Source organism: Alternaria infectoria, assembly GCF_024043175.1.
Source record: "Alternaria infectoria strain BMP 0036 chromosome Unknown scaffold_5, whole genome shotgun sequence".
NCBI classification, from domain to species: Eukaryota; Fungi; Ascomycota; class Dothideomycetes; order Pleosporales; family Pleosporaceae; genus Alternaria; species Alternaria infectoria.
In genome coordinates, this window is record NW_026250694.1 from 448,566 (window position 1) to 472,736 (window position 24,171).

A 24,171-nucleotide genomic window follows, 5' to 3' on the forward strand; every position below is an offset into this window, starting at 1 on the left:
GACGTGAGGGTAACGTCGTCGGAGCTTTTTGCTGTTAGTATGACTTGCTTTTGTCGGCATCTTGACGTGGGGGTTTGGAGGGATGACGAACCTGAGTAGTAACCGTGATAAGGCAGTTCAATCACCTCGTGACAGTATGGCTTGTGTCACTCAGTCCAGTATGCAGTAGTGTTTGCAAATGCGATGAGCATTCCCTCCACCGGACCATTATGTACAACCTACGACTAACAACATACATGGGTATCACATCCTAAGAGGAAAAATATAACAACGCCCGAGTCGCTTACCGAAAAAGAAACAATGCAAAAATGGACCCAAAAATGGACCCCTCATCAACGTCACCTTCTTGACCTCCTAGTCTCGTCAAGAATAGCAAGACTGGCTCCTGGATTCTTCTTCTCGTACATCTTCGCCATATCGTACACCACCTCACCCCACTCAAACTCTCCACGATGGCTTTTTTGTTTGCATGGAGATTGGCGAAAGGGCAATAGCCAGTCTATTATGTTCGTGCCCATTGTGTCTTTCCAGCCCTGCAGGAGTGTAGTATACCAGGGGTGTTCCAAGGGCTTGGTCTGCATGACGACATACGAGCGGTTCGGTAGGCGGGTGACGGTAGTGAGAACAGGCCAGTCCTCCTTGTCGAGTTCCTTCTCTTCTGCCACGTCTCTGCTGGACTTCTTCTTATGATGTTTACCGGATGACGTCGTTGGTGTCGCAGTAAGTGGAGCAGCGGTATCGGGGTTCGGGGAGGGGTTCGATATGAGGAAGGCGATGTTGTGGATGCCACCGCGCTGGATACCTTCGACCGAGGTGAAGTTGATCATCAGATTCCAGCCTGTCATACAGGTCATTGTAAAGGTGAAGATGCTGAAGAGCACAGCTGTTGCGAGCGCGCCGATCCATGTCCCTGGCTTAGAGCCCATCTACGATATGTTAGTCTCCTGCTGCATGCACTGGGTTGCTTCTGAGCGCACCTTGGAACTCCTTTCCGCAAAGAAAATGGCCACCACAATCCAAGTGAAGGTCGTATACAGCGACGCATACGCCACGAACTGCATAAAGAACTTGTGCGTAGTCTCCGCTATGATTCCACCGGCCCATGGGCAGTAGTGATCCATCTTCTTCACACAGCGCCCAAGTTCTTTGCAATGATGTGCCCTATCCGGCTTCCAATTGTGACACCTCTCGCACCAGAGTGGTACCCCCTGGTAATCGCAGATGTATGCATCGTATTGGTCGAAACCGAAGCCTTTCGTACTCGCATCTGCCTTGTCCACCGAAGGATTACCCAGAGGTATGAGGTCTGGCTTCGACCAGACCAATTGTAGTAGGCGCAGCCATGCTACCATGAGGAGGAGGAGTAGGATAGCGTATACGACTATGAGTGCGATTCCGGTGGAGCGTCGCGGCCGAATGCCGAAGTCTCGTTGGATGTCGTCAGAAGGGTTTATGAGGTACTGGACGCATATTAAGTAGACTACGACATACGTCTCGTACCCCAGGGCGCCGAACTCGAGAAGTGGTAATATGACGGAGGTGGCCTGGCCTATGTTCTGTTCCATCGCCGTGGTGTCTGTCGCGCCAGGCTTCTGGGAGCCGTTAACTGACGGGGGTGCCATCGCGTGGCTATACGAAATGCTCGAGAGCAACTGGAAGAAGAAGAAAGAGCAGATTGAAATAGTCGGGGTCGCACGCGAAGACGGGTGGTCGACGAAGCCCTCGAGAAGGCCTGACGTTCCCGGTTGTTGCACGACAGCGGCGTGAAGCCGCCCAGCGCGCAGCCAAGAAGTTCGCGCACGTGTTTGACCCGCTAGTCCGAGGCTGGTTAGCAAGAGACGTCATCATCATTCGAAAATAGCCACGGGGAAGACAGGACAACGCGTTGTCACAACCATCGCGAACAATTGCTGAACTTCTATGTACAACATGCCTCATCTCAATGGACGCTTCTCCACGACCGCCGGCGACGAGTAGTGCGCGACTCGTCCAATCGGCAGAACTTCGGCATCCACCGACGTCGCACGAAGAGAAAGATCGGCACAACACCACCAACGACTCTCGTCACATACCGAATTGAGCTATCAACGCTACCGTAATGCTCTTGTCGGCCGGCAATGATGCCACTGCCAGTGTTATATCCTACGATCCTGCTTTCTGTAAGCAGAGTGAAGCCAAGGAGTCTGCTTACGCGTTAAAAGCCAGCGTGCATCGACTTGCATGACCCGCACACAGACCCCGCACGAGCTTTCTCAGCCTTCCCTAACCTTCACAATCTCTCATCCTCTTCCCATGAGATCATTCGGGCAAGAGCAGGATCAAGCCATATTGCAATGGGCCTACAGCGTCTATGTCCACCATTGACTGCTCTCGGACTTGTATCATGGGGGCAAGCTATGGACTGAGCTAAACCCATTGGAACTCACCGGCCATGCGAGGCTGGATTATAGCCTTGTAGAGCCTCATCTCCGGCGCTTCATTCGCCTTCTGACACGCTGGCAGCCGCCTTTTCGGCCCCGACAAGGACCAGCGATTGCTGTTTGCGGCGAGATATTATCTACGATGCGTAGATCTGGAGGTCACGGATTGACAACAGGCGCGGCGGCAAGCTGATATTAATGCGGCTCTTCCATACGAGGCTCCGCTCTCGTTTAGATATATATGCTGCGCCCTGCATGAGATGGTGAACAATCCATCAACTCTCCCGCGGCCCGCCGATGTTAGCTATTTAGCAGCGCTGGCCACTTCTGACCCGATGGCTAGCCTCGTATTGATCAGGCAGATTCCACGGAGAGCCTTGGGGTTACCTCAAGTGGCAAATGCTGGGCTCCAGCCCATGTAAGTCTGTCTGCATTCTTCCCCAGAATCCCGTTGATCTCAAGGTTTCAGGTAGATTATCCAAATGCTCAGCATGCGTTCGGCACGGTCTTGTTTATTCCGCTTTGACATGTGGCCAGCGGCCTCAGTTTAGCCGTGCCCGACCGTCGGTGAGAGGCTATCTAGGACCGGTAAACCCACGAACTGCCAGCACTGCCCCTTGGGCACACGTGGAAAGATGCTCGGTGGAAATCCTGGCTCACAAAGCACGAGACTACCTCTTGATGCGCTACTGCGGACGCGCCGACTGGTCATCAGCCGCATTATTTGGTGACTGCTGAGGAGGGCAGGCTGCATACCAGGCCTGAAAAACACGGACACTAGCTCCGGTAGCCACATCCACATTGACAGAAATAGATCACATATACGACTAGCTCAGTCAACTATGATCTCTACGAATGTACATGAACGCCTCGGTACTGTATGGCCTTCTCAACGTCCCGACGACGGCTTGCAAATGAAAAAGATGGAGCCCAACTCTACACAGCTGTATTTGCCCCTAGTTCCGGGAATCGCCTGCCCAGTCGAGCGAAAGAGGTAACATTCTCACGTAGCATCGGCTGCGCCTACTATGTCTAAGGCATACAGTGGCTTCCTGACAAAAGGCCTTTGCTCCACAAGTGAGCATCTCAGCACCAGCCAAGATTGTCCGATCGCGGCCCTCTCAATTCAGGCAGAGCTGTATGTGGCCTATCAACATCACGACCACGCTACTTGTCGGGCTCTTTGGGATTGAGCTCCATCCAACATTCGTCATTGTCTCCACACGTGCTGGTCACAAGTGCCTGTTTGACGATTAGGCCAATGCACTTGATCCGCGGGAATATTCAACGCTTCCTGGCCTGTGCGGATGGGCAGGCGTTTGATCCCCCCTTGCCGGCGTCGAGGCCATGCCATCAGTCCCCGCAATCGCTCTGGTTTGAAGAGGTGGCGCTAGTGTGGGTTCGAAGAGACAAAAGCATTGATGGCCAGTTCTTTGCCTGGTCATCTCCTCAGCCTCCAGCTTCCGCATGTACTCATCCGGTGGTCGCGCACCGGTAAAAGATACTCCAGGTCAGCACTCGGCGGGACCCACAGTCGTTCATACTCATGACCAAAGGAATACACCAAGCTCCAGATCTTGTCCCACCAGCGCGCGCTATATCAGCCCTGCCATAATTGGAGAGGCATACCAGGTAAGTGATGCAATGCAACAACTCCGGAACCTGCTGCCCTACATGGATAGACGCCGTTGAGCCCATCCACCTGGATACCGGACGGTGAAGCGAGCCGCCCTACACATTCTCGCCCAAGCCAGTGTACGTGTACTACCTTCCATTCGGTGGCCTATCGATGCGGTCGGAGTTGAACTTACCAGCTACTCCCCCGATGTTATACGCCGCGAAATCACAAGCCAAATACAACTACCAGTAATCTTCTGAAAAATGCTGGTCTGATACCTGAGGACTCTGGCAGCAACGTAATGGACATCACGGGCAAATATGCTCCTACAGTGTCGCCGTCCGGAGTGGTTGGTGCTTCAGCGATCCTTGGAGGTCCTTCCTCATCGTCCATCTCACAACTGGCCTCGCTTCATTGTCGTCCCTGAGGCAGGTATGCCTCACGCCGGCCGCCACCCCATCGGCGCTCGAGCATCCCTTCTGTTGTCTCATGGTGGACTGTCTGTGCTGTGCACAGCGCTTCTGAAGAATGATGGCGGAGCAGCACCACAGCTTCGGTCTCGCATTCATTTAAAGCCACTCGAGCGGCTTCTCAACGCTCCAGATCACAACCCACTCAAGCTTTCAATCACCATCATTCTGCATCGCACTAGCAATATATTTTCCCTCACCAAATCACTATCATACCTCCATCATGGTTGACATCTCTGTTCCCCATCGCCATGTCCGAGAGCATGATCTTCACAACGCTTTGACTTCCAGTCATTGTCACCGGTCAACACATGTCCACCACAGTGTCATGCTATCTCAGGATGATGACACCGCTGTTACTTCTGTGCTGCATGCTGGTGCCAATGCTCTTCCCGTTGGACCCCTGTTCGGCGGTGACTATACACCACCCTCCAACAACTTCCTCGACACCGGGATCGGACGCGGCGGCGGATCAGCGCCAGCAGACGGAGATTATGTGTGGTTCTGCTCACAATGCGGTGACGGTCCTATCGGAAGCTGGCAGGCCGTATGTGTCTCTTGCGATCATCAGAAATGCTCCTCATGCACCGCCGAAAAGGTTTAAGGGACGCGGTTGCACATTCTTTCAACACTCCTATCGATTCCGCCTACAGCAGATACGATGAACAACAACACCGTCACGAAGCGGCGGTCGCTTAAGTAAAACCACCCAATACTACACGACATCCCTTATCCAGGACGATTTTCTTTCGGGTCATTTGCTGGGACTTTTCGTTTAAGTCTGGATGTTTTCGAGCTGCTGGTTTTCTGTCTCATTCGCTTTCTCAGTCACGATACCACTCTTGTAGACCTTTTTGGCTCCCTTGCAACATTTTAGCAAAGCACATACTGCGTGGCGCTGTTTGTTGTAGAAACATCACCCTGCGACCTGGTTTGACCAAGCAATTTCCTATCGCACACTTTCGTTCTATAGATTTGGTTTCTTCGGGATCTGGTTGATATGGCGTTTCACGAAATAGAACTATACCCTTCTTCATTTGCTTCATTATTTTGGCCATTGTCCTTGCCACTTTCCCATTTGGTTCACATGCGTATCTCTGCATCTGCGTCAAGCCACATGCCTCCATGGCTTAGGATGAAAATCACGCGGTGCGCAAGATTGCGACCCAGACCCTGCACCCCAGACCTCTTTGCATGCAGATGCAGGTACACGGCAGTTCTAACGGTCTACCAGCCTTTTGATGCAGCCGGCCCAGAGAGCGAGAATTCTGGTGTGGCGCGGAGCCTGACCATTGGACCAATTCGTGTTTTACGTCATTTGCGATCGAAAGGTGTCCGTGAACTGGATTCCTCATATCGGGAAGGTTGTGTCCTGCGCCCCAAATAAGACCCGGCGGAGGACGTTTTGCCAAGGAATATTGGCCTGGCTCATGCATCAGGCGGCGGAAGGCTGCATGTACAGGGTACGAGATCTGCCTTGTTTGCCTACTTCGCTTTCTCGGAAGAAATCGCGCTCTGGCTAAAGGGCGTGGCTGAGAGGTCCCGTGCAAAGCCGATTTTCTCTACCAGTCGCACAAAGACTCCCTCAGGCCCTTTTACCGTCGTCTCAGTGCCCAACCAAAGCCATCATCTTGTTCACCGTTATGGCTATTGCTAAGGAACGCGTCATTCTTCCTTCGCTCAGCCATCGTCCCTCTTTGCTCCCCGGTGCTATCAGAGGCCTTTAAAGGAAGGACGTCATTGTACTGAGTGGGGCACCAGCAGGCGGAAATGAAGCTATGAGGGCTCGAAGGTCACGACACTCCTGCTAGCCTGGGGCAAAGGGCTCTTCGGAGGCAGTGCGATCGCTAGGGCGAGGTCAGAGGACTCAGGAGAGGACTGAATGGCCTGAGTAACGACTATCTTACCTGTCCATCCTCTTGAAAGTGATCCTTATAACAAGTCCAAATTGCTCTCATATCCTTCTCCAGGCCGCAAGTTCTACTGCTTCATCAGCCATCTTCTGCACTTCGTCTTTCTCAACCCAGCTTTCTATCATTACTCATCAATCATCACTGCAGTCAACCGAAGCCATGTCTACCTATTACTGCAGCAACTGCGGCGACGGCCCAAACAACACCGCACTGAATCCTTATTGTCCTATGTGTTACACTCTCCAGGACAATGCTTCGCGGTCCAGCTCTCACGACCAAGACGTCATCACATATACGCCACATGCGCATCCAATGCCACTCACTTCTCGCTCCATGGATACCATTACGAACTTCGCGAGAGCACAAGAGAACCAACTACACCCGTCTTCTCATGTGGAAAGGTCGTTCAATGCTTGTTCCCATTCCAGCTTGCCTACCGGTAACATTCCCTCCACTGCACCTTACAGTCAACGACCTGAGCGCCCACCGGTGTATCGTTGGCAGTGCTGCGCTTGCGGTTCCGACAACAGCTACAGCATGGACCAAGGTTGTGCAACTTGCTGCAACCATTGGAGGAACACATGCTGCCATGTGTATGACGCCGCCAATAATCCGAGTCGCTAAGGTGTCGATGCGAAGCAAGCGGTGGGTTTGGCATGATCAGATTGTTGTAAGTACCGCGTTTGACTATCACAGAAGCAGTCGCTGACGATCGCAGTTCTTCCTTGTGTAGTACCATCCTGGGGTTCGATATTCCTTTGGTGGCTTTGGTTGGCGTCTCTGGTAGATTGTTTGGTCTTTCCCTTTTTATTGTACTTGGTGGGAATTCGTTTCGCTTTATAGTTCGACGGATCGTATTTTGTTTATATCTCTAGCCGTGTTCGTGAACTTCGGCTTCCCAGTACAGGATGCGACATGATATCAATGCATAGCGGTGGCCTGTTGATGCATTCCAGCGTAGCATAGATAGTGTAGTTGCTTCCAATGAAATCGTCAGCAAAAAAACCTTTGTATCACTAGTCATTGTATCACTAGTCAACGACCTCAGTTCATTCTCATGCCATTCACACTCTCACCGTTCGCGCTTGCGCCACCACATAGTGGCACTCAGCGGGTTCCGGTGTCGACCCAGACTGCTGCGCCACTCCAGACTGAGACCCCGAGATGTACCCTGTATGTGTTTAGAAATCCGCCGTTTCACGTGAGATGATACCCAAGGCGGATCTGGCGTCTGAGAGCACTGAGGCATACTTTGGGCCGGGTGTGCGCGAGCGCCGTCGTCATTGCCACCCGCTGCCCTTCGTCGGGCGGTTTGCAAAACGGTTAGCACCCCTGGATGGGCCCGCAGGGCGCAATAAGGCGTGGATGCCCTTGACTTCGTAAACTTTATGTTGACGTCGAGCGATCTTTGGTCAAACGAAGACCAGTTCGTACGCGACTTTGCCAGTGGGTAGGTGTCTGAGTTGCTCGATTGCGCAATTTGGAGGACGAAGAGGGGCACACTTCTTTGCTTTTTCCAGACCCGGAGTGCGCGCGACGCCTCACGTAATAGGCAGCAGTGGCACGAAATCCAGCTATAGTCACAAATCTATGTCCTGGTCAGTTCGTACAAATCTACCTCCGATCACATCGCTGTGTGCCTTGGTACAAAGTCCAGTTCAGCGATGTATAGCAGTCGAGAGATGAGGTTAAAATAGAGACGCAAGCCTTTGGCATACCCCCTGGGTCGATCGTGCGGCTCAACTCTATAACAAGGAACTCGCTACCTGTATAGGGCGGGAAGGATGCAATGCCGCGCGTGCAGGCAATATCGCGTGCGGTGTAATGCATCGCGATGGTGGTGTGCATGCAAATCTGTATGCCTCAGGCTGACTTGACGATGGCTGCCTGGATGTGGGGCCGGCATGCCACAGCCCACATCACCACGTACCCCAAGGATGGGCCATTCTATCTGCGACAGACTGACGGTTGTAAAGCCTCCAAAGTTGAAGCTCGTTCGGCTCGTAGAAGCCAGAGAGAAAACGTGCTGTGCGAACTTGATGAGGCTGGGCAGACCTACAACGGATCTTTGTGGTACCTGGCGACACGGAAGAGTAGTTTTCTTGTTCCGTGAATAGAGGAGGAAAGTCTTGCTGGTTTCATCAGCTTCCCAAGCCAACAACTGTCGTAGTTGTTTGCATTTGTTTGCAGTCGTAGTCAACCGCGAGACTACAAGCCGGCGCGCGGTAAAGTATGCGGGCCACCCAGCCATGCCCTTGCATGTCAACGATCGTTGTCGCACTTATCTGTTTGCGCTAATAACTATGCTAGCGCCGAACTATGTATCGTTGATCGTTCCGACCTTGATCTGCTAATCTACGCTATATGACTATCCCAGCGAGCGTCTAACAACCATTTCTGAGCGTTCCTAAGCGGAGAGACGCATTCAGGAATGAATAAGTACCAATCACTAGTTTCGTTCGTGGCTAAACAGTTCGTCACCTTGGTAGACTCGTAGTACTCTGGATAGAAGCCGCTATATTCCCAGTCAATGATGCCGGTCACGCGACACTGCCCTCCTTCAAGCTTTACTATAATATTTTCAGGCCGAAGATCATTGTGGCTGAGAACATGCTTCTGTGATAGGGGCGGGCAAAGACTTCGGAGGAATTTGATGTAAATTGGGCTTCCGTAATGGGGATTAGAGAATTGCCAGTCGTCGAAATCTTCTGTGTTCCAAATAGGGTCGGTTGTGCGGCGAACATCTCTCCTCGCATCTTGGCAACCTTCTCCTGCCACACCTCCAAGTGGCATATTGTCGGGACGGGTCAAAGACCGTACTTCGATGAAAATATCGTTCAGCTGTGCTTGGACTGAGCGCTTAAGGGAGTCGTCTAGTTTTGGCCAGACTGCTTCGAGTGTCGTACCAGGCACAAGCGTCATAAAGACAAGGAAGAATCTACCAAGGCGTACAAGACCGAGTGGCCTCGGCGCAGGAATGGTGGGCTTGTGTTCCTCGAGGTATTGCAGGGTTGTGTATTCGGTCAAGTTGTCCATATTCGATATAATCTTGAGAGCAATACCAGGGCTGCACTTGAGAACAATCTCGTGTTTGCCAATCTTAGGCTTCCAGACAACGTCGCTCTGCTCAACCAATTTGTGGACACTGCGGGCAAGGGACGATTCGTCATGATCGCTTTCGATAAGGCCTCGGACGGATTCAGAGAGCGGGAAAATGACTGTGGCTGAGGTATATTCGTGAAGAAAATCTCGAATATCATCAGGAACCAATGGAACATCCTTCTTGAGACGCTTTGGAGGCGGGTCATTCTTAGAACCTGCTGCAAGGAATTAGGTTTACTTTCAGAACTAAAGCATAGAGATTTGAAGCCCGCGAACCTTCGGACTTTCTTGCAGCAAGCCGATCTGCATACGTAGAGGGAATTTTGGAGGCCAGATCGACTTCTGGATCCGCTTCTAACGCTTTTTGTAGCCTTTTTAAAACCATTCGGTTTAATTGAAAAGCTGGAGATGTAGCTGGAGGGTCCGCGATATCTGTTTTCTGAGATTGAGGAAGCATGGCGTCTGTGTCCTGCGGTGAAGGAAGCATGGCGTTTGTGTCCTGCGGTGAAGGATGCGTTGCATCTGTGTCGTGAAGTGAAGGATGCATGGCGTCTGTGTCGCAAGGTGGAAAGAAGTTCGTTTAAGCAATAATTCGGTTAGGTGATTTGGGCTTCTCGAGTTGATAACTGTTGTGAGTCCTCGCAGTTGGTTGCGCTCTCGGTCAAGCTGCGGGATTCCAAGCCGGTACAAGCGGACTAAAACCGGGGCGAACCATCCGCATTGGGCATAGCAGGTGCTCCAAGCTTCGATCAACCACAGCGCCAACCCTCTTGTTATCTGCGCGTATGCATCACTCAAGCATTGTTCCAACAATGTCGCTGTCTGTGCTTTCATGGCAAGACTGCGATCTTCAGGAGTCGGCGCCGCTTGGATGTTGACGGTATCTCATGCCTGCGGGTCAGGAAGAACCTTGGATGACTCAGACACTGTCAAGCCGACAATGTAGCCGTAACTAGTCAGTATCCATCGCTCTCGATAGTCAGGTGACTCCGGGCACGGTCCGGAAGAGCCTGAACGAGAGGCGCATTGGCTTTCGTCAGCCATGTAGGTTGAGTAATACAGAAGCGGGGTATCTTACCACTCTGCTTGGTAACCTGAGAATGTTCTTCCTTGTAAGAATGCTTCCACCCGACGCGTGACCCGCCAAGCACACGAAACCTCACATGTGTTAGCTGACCTATGCATTGCTTCTGGCTTCCTCAACATCAATATTGCCATCGAACTGACTCTCGAGACTGCATGGCAGATACGCTAGCGAGTCGAGCAACACAGCCTCGTCTGCTCTACAGTTACATTGCTCAACCACATTTCTATAGCGATCACCATCATCCAGACCGCCAAAACACCCCAGATGGGCCCATTTCCATCGCGTTCACGAGGTCGAGCCGTCGAAGTATCCACACCAATAACGACCTGGTGAAGGGCGTTGTCCACGTCAAATCACAAACCAAGGTCAAATACGTCACCATAAGCTTTATTGGCAAAACGACTTGTCGCATTGCGAGCGAGCGCAATCCTGCAAACCAGCATATCTCCGAAGTCCAGCTGTTTTGCCAAGAGCAAACGTTATCGAGGAGGGCAACCCCCAGCGCAACCTGTCCCCCTTCGCGGGTAGAGTACCCCTTCGAATTTCGATTCCCAGAAGTAGTACCAAATGCTACGAAGCTGCAGAATGATGCGCCATTCCGACCAGATCCTCTTTTTGAGCACGAGAGTGGTCATCCCCTTCCACCGTCGCTATGGTGGAACGAGAGCACGATATGTAACGAGTACTTTCTGAGAGCACAGTTCGTCACGGAGCAAGCTTCATTCACACTTAGTCCCGTTGTTGTGCAGCAACTCCGCTTTAGCCCGTCGGTTCCGGAGCAAGGTCTATCGCCTACAGCTGCTCTTGTACCAGCACCACCAATACGTTTTGAGCGTAGATCGAGACCATCAACTCCAGATCCATCTAAGGAGCGGCGTAACTCGCTGCGACGGCTCAAGTCGGGCTTACGAGGCGGTGCTAAGGAAGAGGAGATATCTTCGACTTCGCTGTTAGTACTCAGTGCACCCCCAGAGTATCGCGTTGGTGCTGCCAGCACGATCAAGCTATCACTGCAAGCAACACTAAGTGACGGCGATACCCAAGCGGCACCCGTGTATCTTCGCGGCATCCGCGCGCAAGCTTTGACGCACATCAATTTCCGCGTCCCGCTAGCATCTGCACCCAACGGAGAGATACGGAAAGAAAGCGTCGAAAAGTTCGACCTCTTCAATCAGCGATACAGTAAACCTGGAATAGAACTCACTTTGGATACCATCTTGGAGGGTTTTGAGATAAACAAGATTGTGCCTCCCACATTCAAAACATACGGTGTCGCACTTCACTACGACGTCAAGTACGACCTCTTGCTCGAATGCGCGGGAAAGGAGTCGGAGCATGAGATTGATGTTGATAATGTGGTTATTGAGCCTATGACAAGACCTGGTGGGCATCTTGGGCCGCCGGAAGAGATGCCGCCAGTATGCGGCTCGGACGAGAGCTTTATATTGGAGGAAATGCTTCGGGATAGTGAGCCTGTGGCGGAGCAACCACCACCCTATTACAGATAACATATACGACTATCGTGTCAATCGGATGCTACTTAGCTCATACGACTATCCGTGACAGCATGTATTGTGATTGTGAGCAATACAGCGTGCAGCCTTTGGTTGCTGGCAACGAACACGTAGCGCGCAGCGTGGACAAACAGCGCCAGAAGGAAGTTCTCCACTTCTTCTTGCGAGAGCTCTTTATGATCATATCTCTAATTTCTCGAATACAGGATTAACTTACTGAAGTCGTTCGCACTCAACTCTTGCAATCCACCAACCCCTAAAATACCTCCAGCGCATCTACCCCAATATATCCACACGCACTACATCACCTCAGCAATCCTCCATCTCCCCGAAGATGCCCCAAAATCCAGGTCTATACATCTGCCCCTGCGGTATGAACGCGGGCGTCTGGCTCGTTGCCGGCGCGAGTAAATGCTCAATGTGCGGTTGGTCGTGGGGCATGTATGAAGCGGCTCGCATAGCGGACGAGAAGAGGAAAGATGGGCAAGCCACGGACGGGCATGGAGATCAGAAGTAGTGAAAGCCCTGTGTAAAGGCGTGTTGAGGTGGGTATAAGTGGGCTGCTTTCGGAGGAAATGAAGTTGAAAGGAATATCAAGGGTTTATATCTCAACACTTCTTGGGGAGAACCTCTGGTCGTCCCGTGGTTGAGATGTCGTCGCCAATGGATGACTCGATGCAAACGCTCAGACCGTTGAACGTATGAGTCCGTATGAATTCTCATATACTTCACACTTGCCATAAGGTGACCAACTTACACCTACAACTCCTTCAACATGTGGCTCACTCAATGTTTCGGGGGTATAAATGCTGAGATACTAACAAGCTTGTCTTTCTACAACGAAAACATACTTCCAGAAATCCCAATACATCGTCTATTCAATCATCAAGATACAGCAGGCACCACCAACTGCAACACCCACAGTTTCGGGGACAGCGATACACACTCTCTCTCTCTCTCTCTCGCCGAGAACCCTGGATTCATATCGAGAAAGCTAGCCAAGTCACACTCGAATACAACTTGCGCCACTATGGCAGTCTTGCCAGACGACCGCGACAACCTCTTCGCCAACTGCAAAAAACGCGAAGAAGATCCTTGCAGCTGCAACCAGCACCAGGATCAGATTACACCAAAGGAAGAGCCATGTGGGCACGATGACTGTGCCAGGACACCTACGATTCCCGAAAAACGAATCGTGAAGGAGGGCGGAAAGCAGGAGAAGGAGGAAAAACAGGACGGTGGAACGAATTCACAAGACTGACACGAGAGCATGAGAGGCCGAAATCTCCTGATGAGGCCGAGGCCAGGAGGTGTCGGGAACCTTCTGTGTTTCAATCCGGCTGGGTACGGCAAAGTTTCACATCTTGTGGGGGTGCATTGAAGTATAGCAGTGGAATGCTTTTGTCTCGGAACGTCATCGGGGCATACTCGGCTTAATGTGTGCATTAGAAAATAGATCTATTCGTCTCTCGACATTCTCAGGTCTCGTACGGGGAAACTCCATGTGAAAAGGTACTCGTAACACCCATCACCTCTCCGAAGCAACAAGAAAGAGAAGAAAAGGATATCATGTAACCAGACCCAAACACTCATACGTATATGTGTGACATCTCAAGGTTTCACACAAGCAACCATGAGCTTCTCGTAGTCGCCGCGCGTCTCCCCTTCTATCCTCTTGACCAAGTCCTTCTTGTAGACCTGCTTGTACGCATTGCTGACAGCGTTCATAAAGTTCTTGTCCCAGTGGCAGCGGACGACACGTTGTACGAGGATCTCGTCCTTGGTGCCCAGGCCAGCCATTGATTCCTCTAGACGGACGGCTTCAGCCTCGGGCCGGTTGGTGGCACGGTGGATAAGTAGGCGGAGTGCATCTTCCATGTGGCCTGAGAAAGCGGACTTGATCACGCTGTCGAGGGACTTGTGGAAGCGCTGTTGGTAAGAGTTCGCCATGGCTTTAAGCTGCGCGTCATTTTTGCTGGTGAGGATCTGGCACACTTGAGGAACGTTCTTGCTAGCAAAGCCACCCATGCCAGCTTGAAGATCCGTAACAGCCTGCTCGATTTCTTGTGGGTTGACCGGGTATGAGTCTTCTGCGCGGCGGGCCGAGATGATCATGTCGTACATTTGTTCGGTTCCGGCACTGAGGTCGCCTTGGAGGTCTTTCTGTAGCGGCCGTTGGAATAGTTCTTGGTACTTTTGCTTGATGGCGTTGATGTCGGCGTTGCTTCGGCCGATAAGGATGTCGTCCAAGATGACCTCCTTTGTACCCATGCCCTTCATCGCTTCCATGAGGTTGTAACAGTCGGATACTAGAGGGCCGCGTGCAATTTCGACAAGTCCTTTCGCGAAGTAGCCGCTGGTCTCCTTCTCGAGATCTTGGACCATGTTTCGCATCAGGCGCTGGTCGTACTGCGCCCGAATAGTGTTGACCTGGATAGGATCCCTCTTCGCCAAAACCGCGATGAGCGCCTTTTCGTCAGTTCCGAATCCCTTCATTGCTTTACGGACAGCTTCAACATCTTTGCTGACGTCGATGTTGGCTACCTGCATGGGGCCATAACCGAGGGAAGCCTGAGTTGGTGGCCCGCCGAAACCCCCTGGCGCACCGAACTGGCCTTGGGGAGGTGGAGCACCGAATTGACCCTGAGGTGGGGGCGCACCGTATTGCCCTTGGGGTGGTTGCTGCCCAAACTGGCCTGGCGGAGGACCGGGTGGTGGTTGATACTGTCCTTGGGACGGTTGTTGGCCGTATTGGCCTGGAGGTGGCGCGCCATACTGTCCTGGAGGTGGTTGCTGTCCATATTGACCAGGAGGTGGCTGTTGTTGATATTGCCCAGGTGCGCCATAACCCTGTTGCGGGGGAGGAGCTCCGTACTGGCCCTGAGGTGGACCGCCGTACTGATTTGGCGGCGGCGCACCATATTGACCTTGCGGTGGTTGCTGGCCATAACCTTGTTGAGGCGGGTAGCCTCCGTACTGTTGGTTCTGCATTGGTGGCGGTTGTTGATAGCCTTGCTGTGGAGGTGGTTGATACTGTTGATGTTGACCGTAGCCTTGTGGCGGCGGGGCTTCTGTAAGATATTAGTACAAGATCAGGCTTCAGCGCCAAGTATTGTAAGCCATGAAGGATGCAATGATCGCCGGGCTGTGAAGAGAGGGCCTCAACTTACGGCCCGGATACGGCTGCTGATAACCGCCTGGTTGGTTGTAGTTGTAGGACATGTTCAGCTGTAATTTAGGCAGGGTAATACAGGAACAAGCTCTAGAAGTAGGTAAGACCGACGTGCGACTCGGATAATAAGGCAAGTGGTATGGAAAAGAAGAGGGGAAATCACCAACTGCCTGCTAAAGAGTGGTTTGCACCAAAGGTTGCCGTGGCTGAGTCGTATCGCTCAGCCCTGCCAGTGGTGGGGTAGGGTCAAGAATTAGTTTGGCTCATGACGAAGAATCTGGCTTGGCATGGTCAGCCATCGGGTTTAGTGGCGTGGTATGCGAACACCTTCTGCCGCGTGGTTGGTACGGTGGGTAAGGCGGCCACTGCCCAACGCTAATCCGATGCTTAATCGGGTCGTTGCCTGTGGCGATGCACGCTCAGAAGACCTATCGCAAGAGCACAGCCTCAGGGTCGTAACCATGCGCGAATGAATCTCCACTAGATTGTGGCTACATTGCAACGATGATATACTCGAGATAAGGTTGTGGCGTAGCTGCGACGATTTATAAGGGACTCATTCCGCGAAAACAGTTTACGTACGCTGCGCCTTGGCAAGTCACTTGGACCTCACGATCTATGTTCGCATGGAGAACAGCGTCATGCAGTATCTGCGGTACGCGTTTGTCCGCATCATAATGATCGCGCAAAAGTCCGCGTCAACTTGTGGGCTCTGTTTTGCACGAAATACTGCATCATACCCCCATTCAAGAATCGTCTATGTTTTGTAACTCGTGCGTATCGCGAAGACAAATGATAGATAATGCGATAATGTGCGATGGCTCCTCGGCCGCTGGCGCTGTGCCAAGCTTATGTCACAATTCCAAGCTTCGAAAAGATCGGCAACCCTCTCTCCTCTCCACCAACAACATCTGTTTACTGCACACCATCCTAGATCACTAACGCCAGGCACCCCAACGTTAATCCCAACCCGCCGGTGAACTTTCGGCCAAGACACTGACATCATAGCATGCGGCGCACGTAGCCCCTCATGTTTTCGCCGTCGATTGCACATCACGAGTATGCCTTGGCAGTCGGAAGCGATCTTGGGTGAGCACTAATTGGTCAGGAGCACCCATTGAATACTTTAGTTCACCGGGGAAGATTTAGCACGTGCAGGTGGACATAAAATCGGGGTGAGAACAGGACCGATGGAGGCGCATCATGGAAGTATAATAGAGCCAAGCCAGCGATCAATGTCTGGAGGATATTGACATAAATTGGGTTTGTTGGAACGATTAATTCGAGCTGCGACCAACTTCTTTCGAACAACCAACTTACCCGACATCACCCCGAATTCTGTGATAGACGGGACATAGCCAGCCGCATACGCCATTCAGCATCGCCGATCACCAACCCTGAAACAGGGCACTTCCCGCGAGGCTACACTTAAGCATATCGCGTATAGGAAAGTCAGAGATATAAACGAGAGCAGAGCCGGTGCATGAAACAGTCGTCCTATCAGCCCGTCTTTTATCCATCAAACACCACGATGTCGTCCTACGACTCTGCCAGATCGGGATATCAGCCCCATCCGCAATACTCACAACAACAACCACCCTATCCCACCACACCGGGACCGCCACAACCACAGCAACCAACCAACTACTTCCCACCGATCCCCGAACAACAACCCATCTATTCCTCTTCACCAACATCGCCCTACAACAGCGGCGCAATGATCTCAATGCCACAACCACACATGCCAACCCACCGCCGCACCTCCTCCTCCTCGTCCTACAACAGCCAACGCCCCACACACCTCCAACACACACCCTCCCAAGCAATCCCAATCCGCCAACCAGACCCACACTCCTACCAATACCAACAACCCACCCATCTAGCCCCCGCCTCGTACCCACCACCCGTCGCCTACGCGCCACAGGCCGCACCCATCTACGCACGCTCTTCGTCGCAGCAAAGCCACTATTCGCACCACAGCACACACGCACACAATGCGCATGCCTATGCGGACGGAGAGGACAAGTACGAGGACGAGCACCATAGGCATCATGATCAGCATTATGGGGAGCTGGATCCGGAGACGGAGAGGGAGTATAAGAGGAGGTATGCGCGGGAGAAGGAGGTGGAGAGGAGGCCGACGTTGGGTGGCAGTGTACTGAGCATGATTGGGAAAGTCGGAGGGCTGCTTGGGAGCGACAGGCGGTGATGCTCAAGGGCGGTGGTGTGAGCGGATGTTGAAGGTTTGGAAGTGATACCCCATGGATGTTTCCTCTTGTCTTGTTGCTTCGGCGGTCGTTGTACGATAGTGGAAAGCGCCAGATTGGCGCTATGATATGACGAATTAACTTTTGGATGATTGAATGAAGTAATTGATCTTGAATTCGTCGTGCAATATGTATAAAGGTAGTGCTGCTGAAATCCCTATAAACGCCTCTCGCTGATAGAGAGGAAGAAACGCTGTCAGACGCCAAGTAGTAATGCAGCCGATGAAACGTCAAAACAGAAACTTTTCGTACTTCAGCGCTTGAAGCCGATATGGAAGTGTTGGCCCTGCCCAACAAGTTTTTCGTGCCCATGTTCTCGCCACTTTCGTTGCCAACATGGAGGTGGCAGATAGGTTGCGATACTGACGCCCCAGCTGCAGCTCGCTGCTGAGGGTGTACGCAGGCCGGTGGCTTGTAGACCTCCGAGAATGTGTTGCCTCGGACGCGACACGGCATTGTCCGGCCCGTCGCGTCGCCCTCTGCCGTCCATTCCTTTCCCGACCCGGTGTAATATGCACTCTATGCGTATACGATTATGTAATTGGCGAGCTCGGTACAGACGATTCGTGGTCGTGATTCGTTCAGCTGAAGGTCTCGCCAATGTGACGCTCGCTTTCGGGTTTCCAGGTGCCTGTTACTAGTTAGTATTGAGGAAACCAGAGACTCGAGACGGGTGTAATGGAAGGATGCGCGCGGCCCGACGTATCGTTCCGCGTGGTACTGTGCAGTGTAGCACGGCACTCACAAGGCGCGATAAGAAAAGATTGTCACGTACCTTCAAAGTTGTGCTTGACATAAGCCATTGGGTCGTCATCCTCGCCAGCGCCCATAGTCTTAATGCCGGGGCTGAAACTGGTGATAGGCAGCACAATGACGTCGCCGACCTTCTTGGGCGCCTTCATGCCAGTGAAGTTCTCCCATGTAATGTTGCCCTTGCTCGTGCTCATGTCAAAGTAGTCGGGGTTGTTGAAGTAGTTGAAGATGGTATCGGTCCAGACGGCGGGCCCAGTGAACTCGATTATGCCCTTGTAGTCCTTGCTGAGTTTGCCGGCGCGCTTGCGGTCGAGTGTCTCCTGTGTGATGTTTGCGACCACATCGACGAGAACAGGGTGGCCAGGCTTAGACTGGATGGTCCACTGGCAGAACTGGACACGCCGAGAGTACCACTGAGCCCAGTCTGGACGATCTGGGTCAGCCTCAATGCCAATGACCATACCGTAGCTGTTTGCGGGCACATCAGAAGGTATCCAGTCTGACGCGGGCTTCAGTGCCGAAGTGTCAATATCCGAGTAGATGCCGCCACGAGCTAGAAGGATCAGGTAGCGGAAGAAGTCGGCTTTTAGGACGGGTACGGGGAGGGCGTTGTAGGCTTCGATGACCTCGGGGACAGAGGAGTAGAGGTGTCTGATCAGGTGCACTGCGACGTCGTCGGTGATGACCTCGTGGACGAAAGAAGGGTGGTGTATGCTCCAGCTGGCCTCTGGCTCGCGGAACATCTCGTCAAACTGACCCTGCGCCGGTGTGTACTTCCACGTCTGCCAAATGTATGCGGGTGTCTTCGCGTCGACGTCGTAGGGAAATTGGTACTCGAGCTGGTCCTTGAGCGGGCGCTCTCTCAGCTCGTCCATGCTGACCTGGGTTTTGGGCTTCTTGCGCGCGGGCGCATCGGGAGTGTCAAAGGTCTTGTCTGCCTTTTCGGTCGCCTTTTGCGCCTCTTTCGACTGCTGCTCCTTGGCCTTTGTGCGTTCTCTGTCTGCCGGGTTCACCCAGGCAGTGGGCCGGGGCATTTCCTTCGCATTGCGGAAGTTTGGGGTTGTGCTACCGTGGTGCTGCGACTTAAAGATGAAGAATAGCGTTAGACAGGCCAGGGAAAGCACGAGGGCCTTCTTGAAGGTAAGCATGGTGGCGGGCGCGGTTGAAGAGCCAGGCGAATAATGAGGAGGGGCGTCCTCGGTGGTGGAAACGGCGGGCACAGGTGGAACTCGATAGGGCCTAGGTGGGAAGATATACTAGCAAAGCAGACGCCCTGGCTGGGTTTGGGGGTACAGAGGGAAAGCCGGCTCGCTGCTTCGGGCAGTCGTGACCTGGCGGGTGAACGTGCTAGTGGTTGCGGTCGTGAGAAGGAAATGAGAGGTGGAACGCGCAATTCACGGACACGAGGGAAGAACGAACGACATGGAGAACGGTGAAAGGCGTAGAGGCTACTGAGAGCATGGGCGGCGGCGGCGATACCACGGGCTTTTTGAAAGAACCTCCAAAGGGCCAAAGCCAAGCAGGGGGTCTGCGAGTTTCACGTTCGCAGGCGCGCTAAGAGGCTAGCGTGCCTGTCGCCGGCGAATGTTCCATGGCCGACTCAACATCGCGGCAAAGCTTGTTCCAAATCAGTTGGCGCACCGAGTCGCCTGTAGGAATAACCCTGGTTGAATTACGACGCTGGGACGATCTCTCACGCACTTCCCACGCCTCTCGTGCATGCCGGGTGGAGAGCCTGGGAATGACAGGTATACCTCTTCGCACCTCGTCAGCCTCGAATCCCCACGTCCAGCTTGGCTGCGACGACGGGAATGCATGGCAACGGCGATGAACGCCTCTTTGAGGTCTACGATGGTTACACCCATTATTCCCCCAACGCTTCACTCTGGCCCGTCTTCGATTCATTGTCGCGTTGACGCGCGTTGGCTCCAGGCTCGGAAGGAGCTAGGTGAAACGCCGCGTCCTACCTCTTGGAGCGTAGCCCTCCCGCGTCATTGTGCCCAGCTGCTGGCGCTCCAACATCGTTGGCTGGCCTCTCAGCTTCCAGACAGCTGCAGCTGCAGCACTGCGCTGCCGGTTGCTCTGGGACCTATCTGCCTAAGCTCATCGACTACAGCACGCTTCTGCACATGCCACGCTTACTGGTGGAAGTCTCGAACGGCGTCTTATCGCGACGACGAAGCCGCAGCTTCCTCATCCATCGCAACGTCATTGACACTCTATCTTGGATCCGCCCTCCCCGCCCGCGCGGCTTGGTGTACTAGCAATGCCCCGCCATTGATCCGAGTATTGCAATTCTTCCGACTTGCCATCAGATGCAGAGTGAGAAGGGCAGCTGCCGTACTACAAGACGCGGCTATGTTTCATATTGAGCGACAAGACTGCTGCGTATACGACGTCGCAGCAAGATCCCCACGAATAGACAGTCCCGCGAATGGCATGTCGATGTGACAGTACCCTACACCATCTACACTATACGGATAGCTTGCCATCGTCTATCTTACAAACTAACATGCCTCCATCTCATGAACAACGGTCCGACGGCTCTACGATTTACTCTCGATCGCAGAGGCTTGCACTGAGGCATGACGACAGTACTCCATGGTGATCCAGCGGGATCCCTGGAATAACGGCTGCGCAAAAGTAACAACGTAAAGTATGTTGCTTTGCAAGAGTGTCAATGCCCACTAAACCTCCGACCCTTAGTCTTCTCCACAAACCCCACGATTACTCTTCATACCTCAAATTCATCTTCGGTCACTCGCTACCCGTACGCGTCAGCTTCTTCACGTCCAACTCTTGTCAGCGCAAAACGTTACAGTCTCGCGTGTCATAGTTTCAGATACCCGCCGCCGGGAACAACCTTCAACCGAAACGCACCCGTTTCTCGGCTAGGCACACCCGCGCCCAGGTTGGAAAAGCAAACAGCCGCGCGCACCACTGCCGTTGATGCCGTGCAGGGCTGACGGTTTCGGAGGCGGGAGAAGCAAAACACAACGTCTAGGTGCTAACTGTGCCTGAAACTAGTATGTCTTGCGCTTCGCGACCTTGAAATCCAGACTAGCAATGCCAGTGAACGCTGTTGTTCGTCCTGCTACATATCGCTGGACTTCGCATATAGCTGGGCGATCTTAAGGCTTCGCATAGAATGCGAAGATTAGTATCCATATTCAGATCCGTATCGGTACAATGATCCACCGTCCACTCCACCTAACCTATCAATAGCATCACTGGCTGTGCAGCACTATCTTTACCAGCACTCCCCAGCCCCAATCTTCGTATCACTCACTCCAACATCACGAATGTGTATTATAATCTCACCAAGCAATAAGTCTTATCGAGTAGCGCTATGCTTACACCGCTGCACGTACCCATCTAGATCCCTACCTAACGTACCTGCGTTAGCGAGTTGGGTAGTACAAAAAGTGGATTCACGGTTTTCATTAGCCTCATCTTAGAGATACGAGAAGTATCGTACAGTAGTTTCTCAACAAACAGTTCGATGATGGGTAAAGGGGTTCAGGAGAATCGACGCGTTGGGTTCTTCCATGGGTTACTGCTTCGAACTAATGGAAGTCGATGACCTAACGTCAATGTAGGCTCCAGGTGTTTGGCATTCCCGTGAATGAGGTGCTCAAACAGCTTTCTCATCGGAGCCTCCCCATCCAAAGTCAATCCGACACCAGGCTCCTTCTCCTCGCTTGCGCACGCCCTGGATTTCCATCCCTACGAGCCTGGCCACTTTCTCTCTGTTCACCCACTCCGCCACCGCATGGCCCGTCTCGTTTGAGTTTAGACGCCAGGCTTCTTTGTCCCTGTTGTCCCTAAGCCAGCGGAGTAATTGCACAGGCACGATACCCGCGGGCATGTTCTGCAGACTCTGGTTATCGCTTGGGATCCAACCTTGGAAGAAGTTGATGTATGTTATGCGCCGCCAGGCATCATTCCAATCTGGGCCTGGGATGCCGTTCTGCGTGCTCCATTCTTCTGTGTTTCCGTTTATGTCTGTTGGCGTGCGACCGGGGTGCGATGTGAGGGCTTTGAGCCAGTTGCAGCCTTCTAGGTCGAGCCATTGTAGCGAGTATGTGTCTTTTGAGAATCGGCGGAGGATGTTGGTGGCTTCGTGCCAGTCGTCGTCGAGGTCGGAGTAGAAGTGCGATCCGCCCAGTGATACGCTCGTGTGTTTTGATATCATGGATGTGGTGTTCGCGTTGGGTGTCATAGAAGGCCGTGGCCAGTGCGCGAGCGAAAGGTGTGTGATCTTGTTGAGGTTGGGCGAGATACGAAGTAAGTCGGGCCATGAAGCCCATTGCCCAGGTTTCGCAAGGGAAAGCCGGCTCAGGTTGCTGAAGTAGGGCGTTTGGAGCTTCATTGCTAGTACCAAGGGTGCCGTTGGACTTTCTTGTATTTCCTCTTCCCAGGAGTCGGCGACGTCGTCCGTTACGCGGAGCGAAGCGAGGTCTACAGTCGTTATAGCACTGGAAACGGGACGCTTGACGCATTTTCCAAGATCGGTGATCTTGAAGCGTTCGCTCAAGAGTCCGCTGAGGTCGAGGAATTGCACTTCCTCCCAACCAGCTGTACCGGTCCCCTCTTCATCCTGGAACAGGATCTTGAGCGACTTGAAGTCCAAACCTCCCTGCCCATATAGTGTGAGATAGCTCAGTAGCGCTTCTTTTAGCGATATCGGTAGCGATGGAATGTAGTGTTGTTCGTACTCGGAGAGCTCTTCCCAATGTTGCGCAAATGTCCGGAGACATTGGTGGACGAGGCTTCGCGGCGGTGGTAGGCGCTGTCATGAGTAAGAAGCCTGAATTGTTAAGCCTGGAAGACCAGATGTGCTAGCACGCCACCTCCCACGACGAAGAAACTGAACACCCAGGAGCCTACGTTGACGCTAGACATTCAAGACTGGATCCTCCTACGCCAATGTAGGCTCCACGGTGTTCAATTTTCCCATCGACTCAGGTGACGCGCTGGGGAGCATCGTACCTTCAATTCCTCGTTTGTGACCCTAGCCAGCGTGGCAAACCTCACGGCGCCCTTCTCTGAATCGGCCTTCTTCTTCCTCGCGTACGCTGGCGCATGCCGACTCGTCTGCAACCAGCTTGTAGGCGCCGCGGGGCCTGGTGGGGGTCTCACACCACCCATGACCCTCCGCGTGCGTGTGTTCGCCTTTGGTTTGGGAGCATTAACTTCGGGTATGTGCAGGATGCGCCGCAGCTCTGGCGGAACGGTACGACTGCTTACTACCGAGGTGAGCTCATCCCGCTGTTCGGGCGTTGCTCTCGGAGCTTGTTCGCGACGCAGCTGCTGGATGCGCTGATTGACGGTTTGGGGTTCAGACGACGAGGACGAGGATGCGGGGGAGCGCGAACTCTGTAGCGAGGGGTGAACGTAAGACGGTTTTGCTGTTGTGTACGAGGGCGTGTGCTTCTTGGGCATGGCACCGACGACGGTTGCTGCTGCTGCGCGTGGAGCCGGAAGCTGCCTGGTGCTGGCACTGGTACGCTATATGAGTGACTCGAGAGTAAGCGGGGATCAAGGCAGGTGAGTCAAACGGCTATGACTGGATCAAAGAAAGGGCTGAGTGTTACAAGCCCTGCAAGAATGTCGATAAAGCAGCGACGATGGGATGGTGACTCAATGCGATGCATGCGCAGATGGCATCAGATGCGGCCATGTTCCGGGCTCGTCATCGCGCCACTTCGGCTGTGGCGCGCGCCAACACGCCTGCGCACGTGTTGGAGCGACTATTGATTTTGACCCGTTAACTGTCGGAAGGAACGTTCGTCCCGTATGCTAGATGGTGGGAAGGAACCGAGCGATCATATAGGCCCTCGGCAATCTAATCG

At 53.1% G+C, this 24,171-nt stretch overlaps 6 protein-coding genes across 6 annotated transcripts; 1 reads left to right on the top strand and 5 right to left on the bottom strand.

Annotated features, from left to right (window-relative positions):
- Positions 1 to 338: 338 nt before the first annotated feature.
- J4E92_003829 (uncharacterized protein) lies at positions 339 to 1,622 on the bottom strand (the record flags this gene model as incomplete). Its single annotated transcript, XM_051495223.1, has 2 exons — positions 339 to 926; positions 978 to 1,622. 2 exons carry the CDS (start codon positions 1,620 to 1,622, stop codon positions 339 to 341), a joined length of 1,233 nt encoding a protein of 410 aa, XP_051354242.1.
- Positions 1,623 to 8,870: 7,248 nt separating this feature from the next.
- Positions 8,871 to 9,908, bottom strand: J4E92_003830 (uncharacterized protein; the record flags this gene model as incomplete). The annotated part of the gene is made up of 3 exons (XM_051495224.1): positions 8,871 to 8,936; positions 8,993 to 9,738; positions 9,800 to 9,908. 3 exons carry the CDS (start codon positions 9,906 to 9,908, stop codon positions 8,871 to 8,873), a joined length of 921 nt encoding a protein of 306 aa, XP_051354243.1.
- An 854-nt stretch (positions 9,909 to 10,762) lies between these two features.
- On the top strand, positions 10,763 to 12,118 carry J4E92_003831 (uncharacterized protein; the record flags this gene model as incomplete). The annotated part of the gene is made up of 1 exon (XM_051495225.1): positions 10,763 to 12,118. One exon carries the CDS (start codon positions 10,763 to 10,765, stop codon positions 12,116 to 12,118), a length of 1,356 nt encoding a protein of 451 aa, XP_051354244.1.
- Positions 12,119 to 13,735: 1,617 nt separating this feature from the next.
- On the bottom strand, positions 13,736 to 15,346 carry J4E92_003832 (uncharacterized protein; the record flags this gene model as incomplete). The annotated part of the gene is made up of 2 exons (XM_051495226.1): positions 13,736 to 15,195; positions 15,295 to 15,346. The coding sequence occupies 2 exons, from the start codon at positions 15,344 to 15,346 to the stop codon at positions 13,736 to 13,738; spliced, it is 1,512 nt and encodes a 503-aa protein (XP_051354245.1).
- A 2,798-nt stretch (positions 15,347 to 18,144) lies between these two features.
- On the bottom strand, positions 18,145 to 19,464 carry J4E92_003833 (uncharacterized protein; the record flags this gene model as incomplete). The annotated part of the gene is made up of 2 exons (XM_051495227.1): positions 18,145 to 18,194; positions 18,339 to 19,464. The coding sequence occupies 2 exons, from the start codon at positions 19,462 to 19,464 to the stop codon at positions 18,145 to 18,147; spliced, it is 1,176 nt and encodes a 391-aa protein (XP_051354246.1).
- Positions 19,465 to 21,950: 2,486 nt separating this feature from the next.
- Positions 21,951 to 23,761, bottom strand: J4E92_003834 (uncharacterized protein; the record flags this gene model as incomplete). The annotated part of the gene is made up of 2 exons (XM_051495228.1): positions 21,951 to 23,108; positions 23,309 to 23,761. The coding sequence occupies 2 exons, from the start codon at positions 23,759 to 23,761 to the stop codon at positions 21,951 to 21,953; spliced, it is 1,611 nt and encodes a 536-aa protein (XP_051354247.1).
- Positions 23,762 to 24,171: the final 410 nt, after the last annotated feature.